Genomic DNA, 14,932 nt, shown 5'->3' on the forward strand with positions numbered 1-14,932 from the left:
GTGTTTTTTTTATATATTATATTTTGGCTTAATTCTATTTGTTATTCAGATTTTACCTCAAATATTACCTTTGAATTGAAACAACATAATGATAAGTAATTGGGATGTTAATGCTACAGTAGAAGTTTTCTTGATAATCTTATCATGTTTACTGTGCATAGATAGCAACTTCAGGTATATCACACATTTCAAACTGGTTTATTTTGTACTTCAAGTGGTAATTCTGCATTTTTGGGTTTATATGATAAACAGGTTTGAAAGTGCAAAATTCCCTATGGTTTCCCTTTTTTCAAAATGGGCACCTTTAGCATCATTTCTCTCAAAAACTGCAAGGTTGTGTGCGGAGAACTTTTTCCTAAGGAGTCTCTATATATTTCTGATGTTAAATATAAAAAAAGTAGGTAGTGCCCCACTTGGTGGAACGAAACCCTATTTCTAGGCCTCTTTTAGGCTACCGACAGCGGCCTAAATGTTAAACCCCCATCTCTGAACCCTTTCTCATACCGAGACATCTGCAAGTTGCAGGGTGGGTGTCCCATTCACTGCTCAATCTAGGAGCGCGCAAGCGGGTCAGCGTTAATTTTATTTCGAGAGGTGTAGTCTTGCACCTGTTTTTAAAGACGTTGCAGAGAACTGAAGCGACACGACCACTATACTCTATGATAGCTGGCACCAAAATTGCCACATGCCCTCGTGCATGGCCTTGTGAGAGCGTCGGTAGTGATAAGGTTTTTTAGTTTTTTTCCAGTTGCGTTTTGATGACGTACAGGTACGTCATTATAACGAGAAAGAGGGTTAAGTGGCACGCTCCAGGTTCAGCAGCAATCTTCCAGATCATCAGCTTCTCAAACTACATATTCAAAGCCGATATTAAGTGACGTAAGAGCTGAGGACATCCTTGTTGCACGCCAAGGTGAACAGGGAATGGCTCTGACTCACCAAAACGTAGCCTCACAAGGGCCTGCCCACCATCATGAAGGTCTTTAATGATCGTAAGTAGAGGGTCTGGGTCTCTGAAAGCACGAATAATAACCCAGAGCCCTGGCCTATTGATGGTATCCTAGGCCTTGACCAGGTCAATAAATATTCTTGGGTCTTTCGGTAGTCACGTAGATAGGTTCAAAGAAAATAACAAAAAATAACAAAAAACTACGACGTTTCGATCGCAACACAAGCGTTCGTCATCAGGAAACAGCTGCTGAGGCAGACTGTTTTGAAAGGTTTAAAATGGGTGTAGCACAAGGGTCATGAACGAAGTGGGCGGGGCTAGTGATAAATTAGCATGTTAATGTAAGATCGGAGAGCGGTCTCCATGTGGGCGTGGAGGTGACTATGATACTGTGAGAGATTAGCATGTTAATGGAAGATCGCAGAGCAGCAACGTCGAGCTCGTGAGTGAGGTGGCTGTTTTAGTGTGGGAAATTTAACCTGTTAATGTAAAATTAGAGAGCCGAAAATAACAACTAAAGTAGTAGAATGGGAACATCACAGCCAGTTATGACTTAAACTGGTTGATAACGTCCTTCCAATGTTTGCTCAGTTCATACCCATCTTCTCGAATTAAGTTGTGTCTGTCTTGAACCTATCTACGTGACTTTACCGAAACACCCAAGAATATGAATTCCTGCAGTCACGAAAGCTTTAAGTCAAGATTCAGATCAATAAAGCATAGATGTAGGTCCTGTTGAAATTCTCTACTCCTCTGCTGCAGCAGACGGACAGCTTCCGTGCAGGACCGCCCTGGTTTGAAACCACATTGGGGCTCCGCAAGCCTTACCTGAGCATGCCTCACAAGGCAATGTTGACTAACCCTTGCCAGGACATTTTCTGGCACACGGAAGTGGGAGATGCCCCGGTAGTTGTTACAATCAGTATGGTCCCCCTTTTTGAAGAGGGGAACCACCAGGGCCATCCTTCCAATCCTGCGGAAGCCGTCCTGTAATCCAGGCAGTTGTAAATATGTCATGAAGGGTAGCCTGCACACAATTCCGCTCTCAGACTCTGAATCGCTCTTCGCACTGCCTCAACAGATGGCACATCACAGGAAGCAGCGACTGCTTCCTACAATACACGAGGCACCACAGCCCCTTCAGGATGAATCCCACCTTGCCCCATGATGTTATCTGGGCTGAGGGGTTTCACCTCCCCCCAAGATCTCACAGAAATGCTCAGCAAACATGCTGACCTGTTCCTGATGGGAATAAGCATGGCACTGCAACTTGCTTTTTTGATGGAATTAAATAGTGTCGAGGCATATTCTTTGGGTCTTTCGGTAAAGTCATGTAGATAGAAAAAATAATAACAATAAAATAATAAATATAAAAAATGAAAATAAAGTGAATAAAAAAATTATAAAAATATCACGACGTTTCGATCGCAACACAAGCAATCGTCATCAGGCAATCGTCATCATCTGCTGATGACGACTGCTTGTGTTACAATCGAAACGTTGTGATATTTTTATTATTTTGTATTCAATCTATTTTCATTTCTTATTATTTTATTGTTATTATTTTATCTATTTACGTGACTTTACCGAAAGACCCCAAAAATATGAATTTCTGCAGCCACAAAAGCTTTAAGTCAAGATTTAGTGTCGAGGCAGTTTACATATTCTCAGCAAACCACGACCACCGCTCACTCGTACAGCGCCACACAGCTTGCTGAACCTTCAAATGAAGGCTGCGGTAAGCCTCCTCGCTCACCAACATGAGAGACTGCAGAAGGTGGGAGTGGGCCTGTCGCATTCCCTCAGCTAGTCGGAACACCTCCTCTGACAGCCATGGTTTATCGGGAGGTCTGGACTGCGTGCCCAATGCAGCAATAGCAAGCAGCTGCATGAGCCATAGTCCAGAACCTCACCGATTTCCATTCAGCATCAGAAGAGGGGGTGTGGGGGGGGATGCAAACCCCAGCAGCAAGCGAAGATGAAATTCTCGCAAGCCGAGATCAGGCCATTGTGGATTTGAATGGGGTCCTAGGGGGCCATCCACCAGCACAGTGCATGCACATCCCGGCACCAGCACATACACACCAACCCTCACCACATGGGCCCATACACACAAACAAAGATTCACCATATAGCCTTAACGGACTATTGGGGCAAGTGCTGTTAGCAAGTAGCACCAATGAAGGCTGGCACTGTGGCACAAGAGGGGGTAGGTGGCCAGCACCACGTCTGATCGCCTTTGTATCCCCAGCGGTGATGTTTAAACACTGCACCAGGTGCTAATTTAAGGCACATTGGTGTTGGCCGTGAACAGGAAATAAACTCGGGTTGCCGGGTTCGTAGAGCAGTGCGCTAACCACTGCGCCACCGCTCCACACTTAAAAACACACCCACACGCGCAAACACAACCCCCACACACCACACACGGACACAATCACGTTCGTCCAAACACACACAGACAAAGATCCCCCCCTCCCCACCCCCAGTATAGCCTCAGCAGACTGTTGGGGGCAGGTGCTGTTAGAGAGCACACACACACCCACACACAATAAACCAGTTCCAAGTGCCACTGAGGCTGACCCGTCGATGTCGACTTAATGCATAATTTCGCCTGGCAGCTCTAATTGCGCAGTGTCTCGTTTATTTACTCGGAAGAGTTGTACTCCTTAAAAACCAATAACTCTACTGGAGGGGGATGGGGGGGTGGGGGTGGCCCAGGCACCCGCGTGTGGTCCCGCTCAGCCCTGGCCCCAATGGCTGGCGCAATCACGGCGCGATATTCACGAGCGTGACGTTACCGCGAGAGAGAACACTGCGACACAAACAGCTCGCGACACAGCACGCTCCGCCGACGTTTTCACGCGTCAATTTATTTTGGGTTTTTGAAGACGTTCAATGCATCTGAAAAAGCTAAGCGTCAAATTTTGCTCGACGCGCGATTTTTGTGAAAGCAATGGGAGAAGCCGGCTACCAGCGACGGGCGTCGAGTTCGGGAGCGCGGTACGGCCAACGCTCTTATTTCTTTTTTTATTTGAATATCCAAGCGCAAGCGCGCGTGTTTGTTGTTTTATCGAGAGAGTCGCATCTTTAAGCAATCAGCGCTGTAGGGAGGGACGCTCCGCACTCCTCTGCTCTGCTCCGCGCGCTCCGCCTCGGCACAACAACAGCCGCAGCGGCGGCCGCAGCGGCGGCGGCGTAATCTGTGAAACCCAAGCACCTCCCCACTTCACGTGCCGCAGGACCTTGCCACAAAACTTATACGATCCGGCGGGACATTTGCCAACAATGTTAGTGTGCACACTCATTACGATTAGCAAAGCTATAAACGCGTTTGACATCCTGAACCCGTGGGAGAGCGGCACCATCTGCCGCTCCTGCTCTGCTTTCATGAGACACCTATGTGCTCGCCCCCCCCACTTCTGCCCCCGACCAGCACTGCTCTGGATCCTGACCGCTCTGACATATGTTAACCCCGAGCGGGGTTCCGACATCCCTGAAGGGAGCGCGCACGACGAGGGCAACATCCAGAGCCATGGCAACTCGGTCCCTGTTGCAGCTTCCGGTCGAACATGGGCAGCACACAGCCTCGACCGGGCAGCGCGTGGCCGTGCTGCCCCGCTTGGAGCGGGCCCCCGGGCCCCCCGCCGAATCCGAGCCCGCCACCGCTCAAATTACACTCCGCGTCCCAGCTGCGCGTCTTGCCAAAACCGTTTCGTCTGAAACAGTTCGGGGAAAAAAGTGTTTTTTCTCCGAGCATATCGGCTCGTCGGGATTCGGCGTGCAAGCGACGCGGCCGCTCGAAGGAGCCACGTGGCGCCGCGGGCGCTTTCGGCGCTCCACGCGGTCGCTCCACCCGGCAAGGAAGGTCAACCCTGAGAGCGGCCGGGAACGCCCCGGGTGAGCTGTTGATCGACGGCGACGCTAGCGGCTCGTCGGCGCTCGTGCAGCATTGCCGTCGTTGCCCTCGCCGCCCCCCCGGCGTATTTACAAAACGCAACGGCGACAACCGGAATTCCGATCGGCCACTTAACCCGGTTCGCCGCCATGCAGCTCGGTAACGGAGGGGCACAAAACAGGGCGAGCTGTAAGCGATACACGGGGCACCGCGCGACTCCCGGGTGGATGTACCCTGGGCGTATGAGACCACGAGACTTGACCTTTACAGGGTTAAGCAATCATCATTAGGAGTGACAATGTGGCTCACGGCGCTGGTCCCCGATTCATTGATTTGCGATCGAGGAGCGAGGTGCCAATTACCCACCGTGGGAGCGATCACAATGTGTCGGTGGGCCCCCTTCCGTAGCGCGAGAAGACAATCCGGATTGTGACGAGCCAAGGGGGGGGTTGCGCTGCATACGCGCGTGCGTGCATTCAAACCCATTGTCACAAATCTCCGAGTATGGTGAGAAAGACAATTCCCGAGCGCAGGTTTTCCGACTTCTCAGGGTCCCGTTGCGCAGCGTCGTTCACAATGGGGCAGATTGTCCCGACGGCGCGCGCATCAACGGCTTCACGCGGCTTAGGATTGAGGATCGAGCGCGCCGCATGCACCACCCCCACCCCCACCGACCCCACCCCCACCGACCCCCCCACCCCCCCGTCGGTCGGTCTCACATCGCCACGGCCGCTCCCGGCCAACGGTTCCGCTGCTACGGAGGCCGTGCCAGGCGCAACTGCGAGACAATCGGGAGTATAAAGCGCAGCGGGAAGCGATACGCACGCTCGCGTTTGTGCGGGTGGGATTTATTGCCGTGTTTATCGGGTGCACTCCGCGAATCCCGACCACCCCCACCGCTCCCCCCCCGCCACGGCCGTGACAAACGCATCCTCTGATTATTCTCATCGCTGAGACACGTTTGGCAGAGCCGGGAGCTGGCGTGCACGCCTGCGCCGGCGCGCACCCCTGCGCGGCTCCTGTCGCCACGATTAGGGCACCGCGCTGATTGCACGGAGCCGCCACTCTGTTGAATCAAGAGACAGTATTTGTTGTTACGAGACAAAGGGGAAAGGGCTCTTTAACATCGAGACATTTCCTGCAGTGGCGACGTGTTATTGGGAAATGTGGTCACGATGTGACAATCGTAGTGTGAGGCTTGGTGTGTGTACACATGCGCGTGTGTGCACGTGTGTACGTATGTGGGGAGCGGTAGCATAACGGTTAGCGCGTTGCACTATGAACCTGGCGATTCGAGTTCCATTCCCGCTCATGGCCAACGTCAGTGACGATTATTTGAATTGGTCCTGGGCCTCTCCTAGGTCGATTCAGCCTCAAATAAGTACCTGGTGTGTGTGTAAATATCATAACTTAGGGAGACAAAGGTGACCAGGCAAGGTGTTGGCGCACCCACCCCGTCGTGTGCCGTTCCGGCCTTCATAGGTGCTCGCTCACAGCACTTGCACCAACAGTCTGTTCAAGCTGGACAGCGGAATTTGGCCTCTGTACGTGTGTATGAATGTAAGTGTGTATGAATGTACGTGTGTATGAATGTACGTGTGTATGAATGTACGTGTGTATGAATCTACGTGTGTATGTATGTATGTGTGTATGAATGTACGTATGTATAATGTACGTGTGTATGCGTGCGTCTGTGTGTAATGCAATCAAAGCTGAGTGAAACAAATGATTATCTCCAGGTAGGCACCAGGAGGTTGAGTGTGAAGTCACAACACTCTGACCACCAACAACTAAACACCACACAGCTGAATTCCTCTATAACCACCACCACCACCACAGCCTCATTCCTCTACAACCACCACCACCCCAGTCTCATTCCTCTATAACCACCACCACCACACAGCTGAATTACTCTATAACCACCACCACACAGCCTCATTCCTCTACAACCACCACCACCACCACAGCCTCATTCCTCTACAACCACCACCACCACCACAGCCTCATTCCTCTATAACCACCAACACGACACCGCCTCATTCCTCTACAACCTCTGCTACAGAAGCTGCCTGAAATCACTTCTGACCCAATATCACTCTTAAATATTTACCCAAATAAGCTTAATAAATTCTCAAATACATATTATACTCATTATGTTTTATTTTACCAGGTAAAAAGTCCATTGAGCTATACAGCTCTTTTTCATAAGCAACCTGGCAACAAATGATAGCTCAACCAAGTGGCTTATCACGTGGAAATGTATAGCAACCAAATACTCTAAATGCATGTTTGTAAATGCGGAGGGAAAAACCAGAGGACCTGGAGAAAAATCCACGCGACCACAGGGAGAGAGACATGCAAACTCCAAATATATAGCAGACGTCAGGCTCGGGATAGAACCCACAACCTCCTGTATACCAGGCCAGGTAGCGCCAGCGCGACGCTGGAGGATCCTGTATTGGGATGTTTCGCCAAATTACATCACTTGGTGTCGCAATGTGGGAGGGTGGAAACTGGAGAACTCGGAGAATCCCTGGCCGTCAAGGGGCGACACTCAGCACTGCCTGCTGACCTCCTCGCAACCCCACGCCTACAGCAGCCGGCAAGCCTTGGTGGGTCGCCTATTCAGCTCCTAACCCAGCTCAACCCTTGCTCAGATCTCCTGAGAGATCTGATGGCGTGCATTTCGGGTGATGGGGCCATAGGCGTGGCGAGGGAGCCACCCCGACCGCACATGATCACTGCTTCAAACGTCCGGCAGTTCACCACCAGCGTTGGTTCAAGCGAGTCTGATAGCTGATGAGACACAGTGTGTCAACACCCGGTCCAGAGTTTTGCTTGTGTCGAACCAATGCTGCTAAAATTATTCAATCCCAGAAGGCCGTGTGGCTGAAGGGATGTTTAAACAATCACTGCTTAGCGAGTTTGCTACTTGTATTCCCCAACCGCGACCCCAATGGCGATAGCAGCGCATCGTAGCACGTAGCGGTCGTAGTGACATGGAGGGAGCGATAGTGCCATTCACGGTCAGGCGTGCACTCCTCTCCCGTCCCGTCCACCGTTTGGCTCACACCTGGGCCGCCCCCCCCACTCGCCCTCTCGCCTGCCCGCACTGCAAGGGGGAGCCCTTGCAAGGACCCCCCGCGACCACCGGCAAATAAAATAAATCACTCTCGTCGCTTGCACAACGGCGACGCGGAATCGCCGGGCAGCCGCGGTTTATTTGCCGTGCCGACGACGCGCTGCGGCGATAGCGTGCAGGTGTGTGTGGACAAGAATGCGCGCACGCGTGCTTGTGCGTGTGTACGTGCGTTTGTGTGCACTCTGCGCTCGTGTGCCTGTGCGCGCGTGTGAAGTGCTAGTGCGGCGGTCGGCTCTATCAACCCGGTGACACGAGTTCGATTCCCGGTGTCGAATATCTGCACCGGTCTTGGGCCTTTGCTAGGTCAACCAGTGCGGTGTGTAAACATCAGCTTCTGGGAAACAAAGGCGGCCAGGTATGGTACTGTCCACCCAGTTTCTCGTGAGCCATGCCAGCCTTAATAGGTGCTCGCTAACAGCACTTTCCCCAAAAACCTGTTAAAGCTATACGGGGGATCTTTGTCTTGGCTTGTGTGGAGCGGTAGTTCACCGGTCAGCTCTATGAACCCAGCGACCCGAGTTTAATTCCCGCTCACAGCCAACATCAGTGACGAATATCTGCATTGGTTCTGGGCCTTCCCCAAGTAAATTCAGCTTCAAATGAGTACCTAGGTGTGGTGTGTAAACATAAGCTTTAGGGAGACAAAGGTGGCCGGGAATGGTGTTGGCTACCCACCCTTCGTGAGCCGTACTCGCGAACAGTACGTGCATGCGTGTTCGTGGGTGCGTGTGTAGTGGTGCAACGGTTAACGTGCTGCACTACAAACTCAGAGACCCGAGTTCAATTCCCGATCAGGGCCAACGCCAGTGACGATCATCCGAGCCAGTCCTGGGCCTCCCCTAGGTCGACTCAGCCTCAAACAAGTACCTGGTGCAGTGTGTAAACATCGCCACTGGCGGCAGGCGTGGTGCTGGCCACCCTCCCCCCTTCGTATGCCATGCCAGCATTAATAGGTGCTCGATAACAAGCCATTGCCCCAACAGTCTGTTTAAAGGCTACACCGGGACCTTTGCCTTTGCTGGGTACGAGCACGAGTGCGTGTACGTATGCAGAGAGCGTGCTGGCAGCGCGCGCACACACACACTCGCACACGCTATTAAGCGGCCCGGTCCCATCTCCTTCAAGCCAATTTCCCCGGGAGTGGCTAGCACTGATAAGGATGCTTATCTGTCTTTTAAACAAATTGACTGGAACTTATCAACGGGGGGGGGGGGTGTAGCTGCTGAGTCAATTATGAAGCCGAGAGGCTGAGGACAAAGTGAACGTCTGCGTTGAACTGAGGGGGCGGGGGAGGAAATAAATAAATGGAAAAACCAAATGGAAAGAAAACTCGACTGTTTTCTCAGCCCGTCTCACGAGCCAGCACCCGGCACGCCGGCCCGAATTCTTGAAAATGTTTTCACAAACCCCGCAAAGTCCCAAACGTCAATGTGAAGATTCTGTAGCATCCAACCGTGACTCGAGGGGGGGGGGGGGCAACAGACACCCCTCCCCAATAACCGGCAAAATGGAACCAAATACATCACTCGCTCTGTTTGGACTGCGCGAAAAGCGAGTCAGCGGCACCGGCTGGTGGGAACCGCGGCGTGCCCGGTAACCCTCGCGCGAGCGCGGGACGACGGAGGAGGAGCGGTGGCGCTGAGTGATTTGAACCCTGTGCCGCGCACGCGGTCCCTAGCCAGGGAGAGGCCCCCCGAGCGCAGCGCTCTGCTCCGAATTAAGCCGGCAAAATTTGGGAGGTGATTTGACGGTCGACTGAAGTCCGCCAGATTTTAATGAAGCCATGCGGTGGAGAAACGCCGTTGTTTTTCAGTGTCACGCACGCACGCGCGCCGCCCGGTGATTACAATGCCAAGCCCGCTACCAGAAACCCGACGCTCTCGTTCATGAAAACAAAAATCGTGGCTATTAGCAGTTCGGTGGGTCAGGGATTTGAGGGGCGACCCTTTTTGCGTCGCCGTTGGGAGGTTCCTATCGCGTTACCTAATCAGCCACGAACACGACTTGCCCTCCCCGTCTCCTTTCCCCCCCATCCCCATCCTACCAAGCAAAGCCCACCGAGGTATTAACTTATTTTTCAGAAGCGACCTGGCCACAAATGATAGCTCAGCAAAGTGGCCCATCATTTGGACATTTATAGCAGCAAAGTTTATAGTGGAGCCACGTACGAGGAGTCACCGCACAAGGGCCTCGCTCCACGCTGCCTGGAGGCCTCCCCCCCATCTCCACCCAGACCTCGCTCCATTGGAGGGGTTTGACTGTCGCTCGGCACTCGTGGAGCGACGGCTCCTCGAGTGCCGAGCTCAATGATTCACGCGCATAGATGCAAACTTGGGCACGACTCCCCAATGGACGCGCTTCACCGCAGCGCCAGCGCATGGCCACCGCGGGAACCGACACTGCGCGCCGAGAGCCCCCGGGTCAACCGGCGCCGTGGGTGGAGGAACGGTGCCGTGGGTGGGGGAACGGTGCCGTGGGTTGGGGAACGGTGCCGTGGGTGGGGGAACGGTGCCGTGGGAATGGTGCCGGGAGTAGGGGAACGGTGCCGGGGACGGGGAAACGGTGCCGGGGACGGGGGAACGGTGCCGTGGGTGGGGGAACGGTGCCGTGGGTGGGGGAACGGTGCCGGGGACGGGGGAACGGTGCCGGGAACGGTGGGAGGCTGGCGAGCACGAGTAGGGCCCGACAGTGCGCACTAACAAACGTTGATTTACGACCTTGCAGCAGGCTCCCCCTGCCGCGGATGAAGATGAAGAAACGATTTAGAAACTCCGTGAGAGCTCGGTAGTAAACAGCGACACGGGGGCCGAGTAGCCATCGGGACGCGCAAGGGGCACACGGGCCAACCGAACATCGACGCCCGCGGCCTCCCGATACGGTAACGCCGAGCGTGTGGAGGCCGCGACGGCGACATCCCAGGCCTGCTTCAAACAAACGCACCACACTTCAGTTTCTTGGGAAAAACATTGAAAAGAAAATTATCAGAGACATGCGCACTAACACACGCGAAAACTAACACAGGCGCGCGCTAACACAGCCGCGTGCGCGTAGACACTCGGCTACAAAGACAGAGATCCCCCATCAAGCCATAACAGACTGTTGGGGCAAGTGCACCTATGAAGGCCGGCACACCGCACTAGGGGGTGGATGGCCAGCACCGTGCCCCGGCCGCCTTTGTCTCCCTATTAGCAACATTGATGCTGAGTCGACCTTGGGGAGGGCCAAGACCAGTTCAGAAAATCATCACTGGTTTTGGCCATGAGTGGGAATCGAACTCATGTGGCCGTGTTTGTAGCTCAGATACACATATAGACGTGGTCACAAACATACAATCACATACCGTCACACACCCGGAGTCACACCCTATACATACACAGTCACACGTATATGGTCACACACAATTACAACAGTTACATACACACCCATTGACACATGCACACACACACACACTGTCAAACGCATTGTCGCACACGGTCACTCATGCGCACAGAGGCTCACACGCACACGATCACGCACACATATGCATGCACACGCACGCACGCGCACGCACGCAAGAGGAGCGGCGCACACACTCGGGGACGGCCGCATGACACTCTGTGCCAACGGCAGGGATCACGCTGCGGCAGAGGAGGAACGCCATTTGCGTTCTTGTGGTTCGGGTGATTAAGTGCGGTCCGCATCAGCCAGGTTTCTCCCGCGCCCTGCCAAGGAGCGACGCGCATTCCATAGTAATAGAGGTTTTTTTTTCATCTCAAAATAACCGATCGCGTTACCTGAGAGCTGTCGCTCAGAGCCGCGCTCGCCAAAGCCATTTCCCCCCCACATCCCTCCCCTTTCTGGGCAAATTAAATATATAAAATGGGACGGCTGCCGCTTTGTCGCGGCAGCGCGGAGAGGGAGAAAAAAACCAAAGCTTCCTCTGAAAATGGAAAATGTTTACACAGATTCGCCAGCGGCCCGAGACCCACGCAGGAATTTGAACGCAACAATCGCTGCGGCTCCGCGAGCCGTGGCGGCCGGGCCCCTCCGCCTCCTCTGCCATGGCCGCGCTCGCCTTTCACTCCACGCCGTTTAAAAGCAGCCGCGCTCCGCGGGGCGGAACGGCGTCCCGCTCGCCGGGGGGGGCCGCCTCGCGCTGCCGCCCCATCACGGCGTCCCCGCGACTCTTTCCACTCCCCGGTCGACGAGCGAGCGAGCGAGCGAACGGCTGGTGCTTGTTTCTCTCTCCGCTACACCGGGGGGCCATTGTCGCGTGAGCATAGGACGCGCGCAAAAGCGAGCGAGCAAGCGAAGTGGCGGAAGAGCGTTGGATGAGGGAGGGTGCGCGGACCCCCCGCCCCCCCCCCCCGGGTTGAAGGTGGTTGCGGTGGCGGCAGCGGCAGCAGCGGCGTCGCGTCGCTAAAACGGGTCCTAGCAAGGGGCCCCCAACACCTCCCAGAGCAGCGCAGTAAACGCTTCTCGTTCGTGAAGCAATTGGGGCCTTCTGAAGCGTTATGCGTGTGGCCGCTCGGGTTGCGCAGGCCAAACACGGCGAGGGGGGGGGGGCTGACGAGATTGAAAGTGACTCGGCCGCGGCAGTCGGCATATGGGATCACTCTGCGCATCGCCAAACATTTCTGAGCATCTTTCAAACAACAAGCAAAGCGCAAAGCTAAACATTACGTGTATGTAGCCCCGTTGCGATCGCACAAAGGTGACCCACGAGGTTCGGGGCCCCCGGGCCCGCCTGCTCGGCCGCACTCCGCTGACAACACGCCGCATGACCTCCCGCACCGCCGCCCGTGCTGACGATGGCCTCTCGCTGCTTTCTGCGGGCCGCCCCCCCCGCCCCCACCTGCACCCCCCCACCCCACCGGCCCCCGTACCCGGCCCCAACACACGTGGTCCAAAAGGGCTCCGAGGTCACTTCATTCAAACGGCGTTTGAACGCTCGCAAAGCCCAAGCATGTGGCATTGAAAAATGCTGGCAACACCGGCGAGCGCTGTTCTCATACGGCGTGCACTCTCTCTGCTAGCTCTGCTCTCCGTCTCTCTCTCTCTCCTGGTCTCTCGCTCTCTGTCGAGGCCTGCTAGGTGCAACACAATACGTGTTTGGGTTTATACAGCGTCTAAATGCTGTACCCGCATGTCAAGACACTGTGCGCAACAAACAGAGGGAGTGTTTATTCTTCATCGAGAAAGGCAGACTCGGTCATTGGTGGAGAAGCAGAGGAGGATCTTGAGCTGAAACTTTGAGCAGGGGCAGGGACTCGACAGCATAGGGGCAACAGAGCAGAATGAGCGACCTTCCACTGAACAAAGGTCGACTGGAGGCTTTGACAAAAAGTATTGGTTGCTTGAGCTGACAGTGCGTGGAGGTGGAGTAGAGTGAGATGAGAGGGATGCGGTACGAGCGTGCGTGGATAATCTCAAATCGGGTGACTATGCGATCTTGAAATTGATCTAGGATTGTATTGGGAGCCAGTGAAGAGACGGGAGCATTGTGGTGATGTCGTTTTTGTTGTGGGTGTGGATGAGAAGCCTGGCAGCGGCATCTTGAAGCTCGGCATCAGTGACCACTGCAAGGCTTTGGCCACCCTAGGCCAGTGCGGTGTCAAGAGTTCAAGAGGTCAAGCCAAGTCTATTTGTGCTAGCTCAAGGCGGATACTTTACCGACTGTGAACATTTAGCCAAACAGGAGGATAGACTCTCTCTCCAGTCTCACAGGTGTACTCTTTCTCTGTCTGCTTCTGTGTTATCACTTTTCCCCTCTGGTCTCTCTATCTCGGCTGTGGCTGTCGGCTACGCAATTGACGCCCCCCCTCTCTCTCTCGCTCTTACTCATTCACCCATCCGCCCGCTCGCCCACTCACTCACCATCTTCTCACTGTACACGACGCTGCGTAGCCAGCGGAAGTCGTGCGGCTTGAAGCCGGCGAAGACGAACAGCGAGTCGGCCTCGTACTTGCGCGGGTCCTGGATGGCGCCCTCGGGGTAAGTGATGCGCATGGTGGTGCGCGCGCCCACGTCGCGCTCGAACCCACGCACCGGAGCGTTGTTCAGCCTGGGGGCGGGCGGCGGCACAACAAAGCACTGTGGTTGGGGTGGTGGTGGTAGTGTCCGTGATGGTTGGTGGAGGAGGTATCCACAATTGGGATGGTGGTGGTGAAGGTGCTGGTGGTGAAAGTGCTGGTGGTGAAGGTAGTGGTGTTGGTGAAAGTGGTGAAGGTGTTGTGGGAATTGGTGAAGGTGTTGTGGTGCAAGTAGTGACAGTAGCGAGGGTGTTCATGGTGGTGGTGATTCACATAAGGGTGGTCGTTGTGGTGATGTTCGCAATATTGGTTGTGGTGCCCACGAGGTGGAGTCCATGTGGTGGTGGTGGATCAGCAGGAGACTTGATGATGAAGCGAGCTCCTTGTGCGCTTTACATTCAGTCGCCAGCAGTTCCCCTCTCGGGGGGGAGGGGGGGGGGCGGCAGCTCGCTCAATAATCGGTGGAGACCCGGGAAGTGCACAGAGGTGGCGCGGAGCCCAGAAAGCGCCGCGAGCTTCTGGCTCCGCTCCGGCACCGAAACCCACCGGATGATGAAGTCGTACTCGTCGATCCGGGCGCCCAGCGACTTGTTGAAGAGGATTCCGCCACTCCCCACGATCACGCAGCGCCTGCACGCGCTGCACCACCACGCGTGCGTGGTCGGGGAGTGGGTCGCAGGTCAGCGTCGCGCGCGGGGAAAATATGTTCGGCCCTCTCTTGCGCTCCCGACGCGCCGGCCCCGTTGGGGGCGAGCGAGCTGCGGCGCGGACACCGCGCAGGAAACATTCGAACGCGACGCTGGGAGAGGTTGCCGCCACGTTGCAGAACGTCAACGCTGTCGGACGGTGTAAACCGAATGCCTCAGTAACAGCGCCACATTGATTGCAGGGGAGGACACGTGATCTCTCGGCGCACGGTGGCCTTAGTAACCTGG

The 14,932-nt window shown here is 54.8% G+C and overlaps 1 protein-coding gene across 2 annotated transcripts in view; it reads right to left on the reverse strand.

The window, feature by feature from the left end:
* Nucleotides 1-14,932, reverse strand: part of ST3GAL3 (ST3 beta-galactoside alpha-2,3-sialyltransferase 3) — a 223,827-nt gene that overhangs the window by 43,060 nt on the left and 165,835 nt on the right. For both annotated transcript variants that reach the window (XM_078867490.1, XM_078867491.1), the window contains 2 exons: nucleotides 14,544-14,636; nucleotides 13,843-14,029 (listed from right to left, as the gene is read on the reverse strand). In XM_078867490.1, coding sequence (XP_078723616.1) covers nucleotides 13,843-14,029; nucleotides 14,544-14,636 — 280 coding nt within the window. The remainder of the gene's footprint in view (nucleotides 1-13,842; nucleotides 14,030-14,543; nucleotides 14,637-14,932) is intronic.

This window comes from Lampetra fluviatilis, chromosome 24 (genome assembly GCF_964198595.1).
Source record: "Lampetra fluviatilis chromosome 24, kcLamFluv1.1, whole genome shotgun sequence".
NCBI lineage: Eukaryota > Metazoa > Chordata > Hyperoartia > Petromyzontiformes > Petromyzontidae > Lampetra > Lampetra fluviatilis.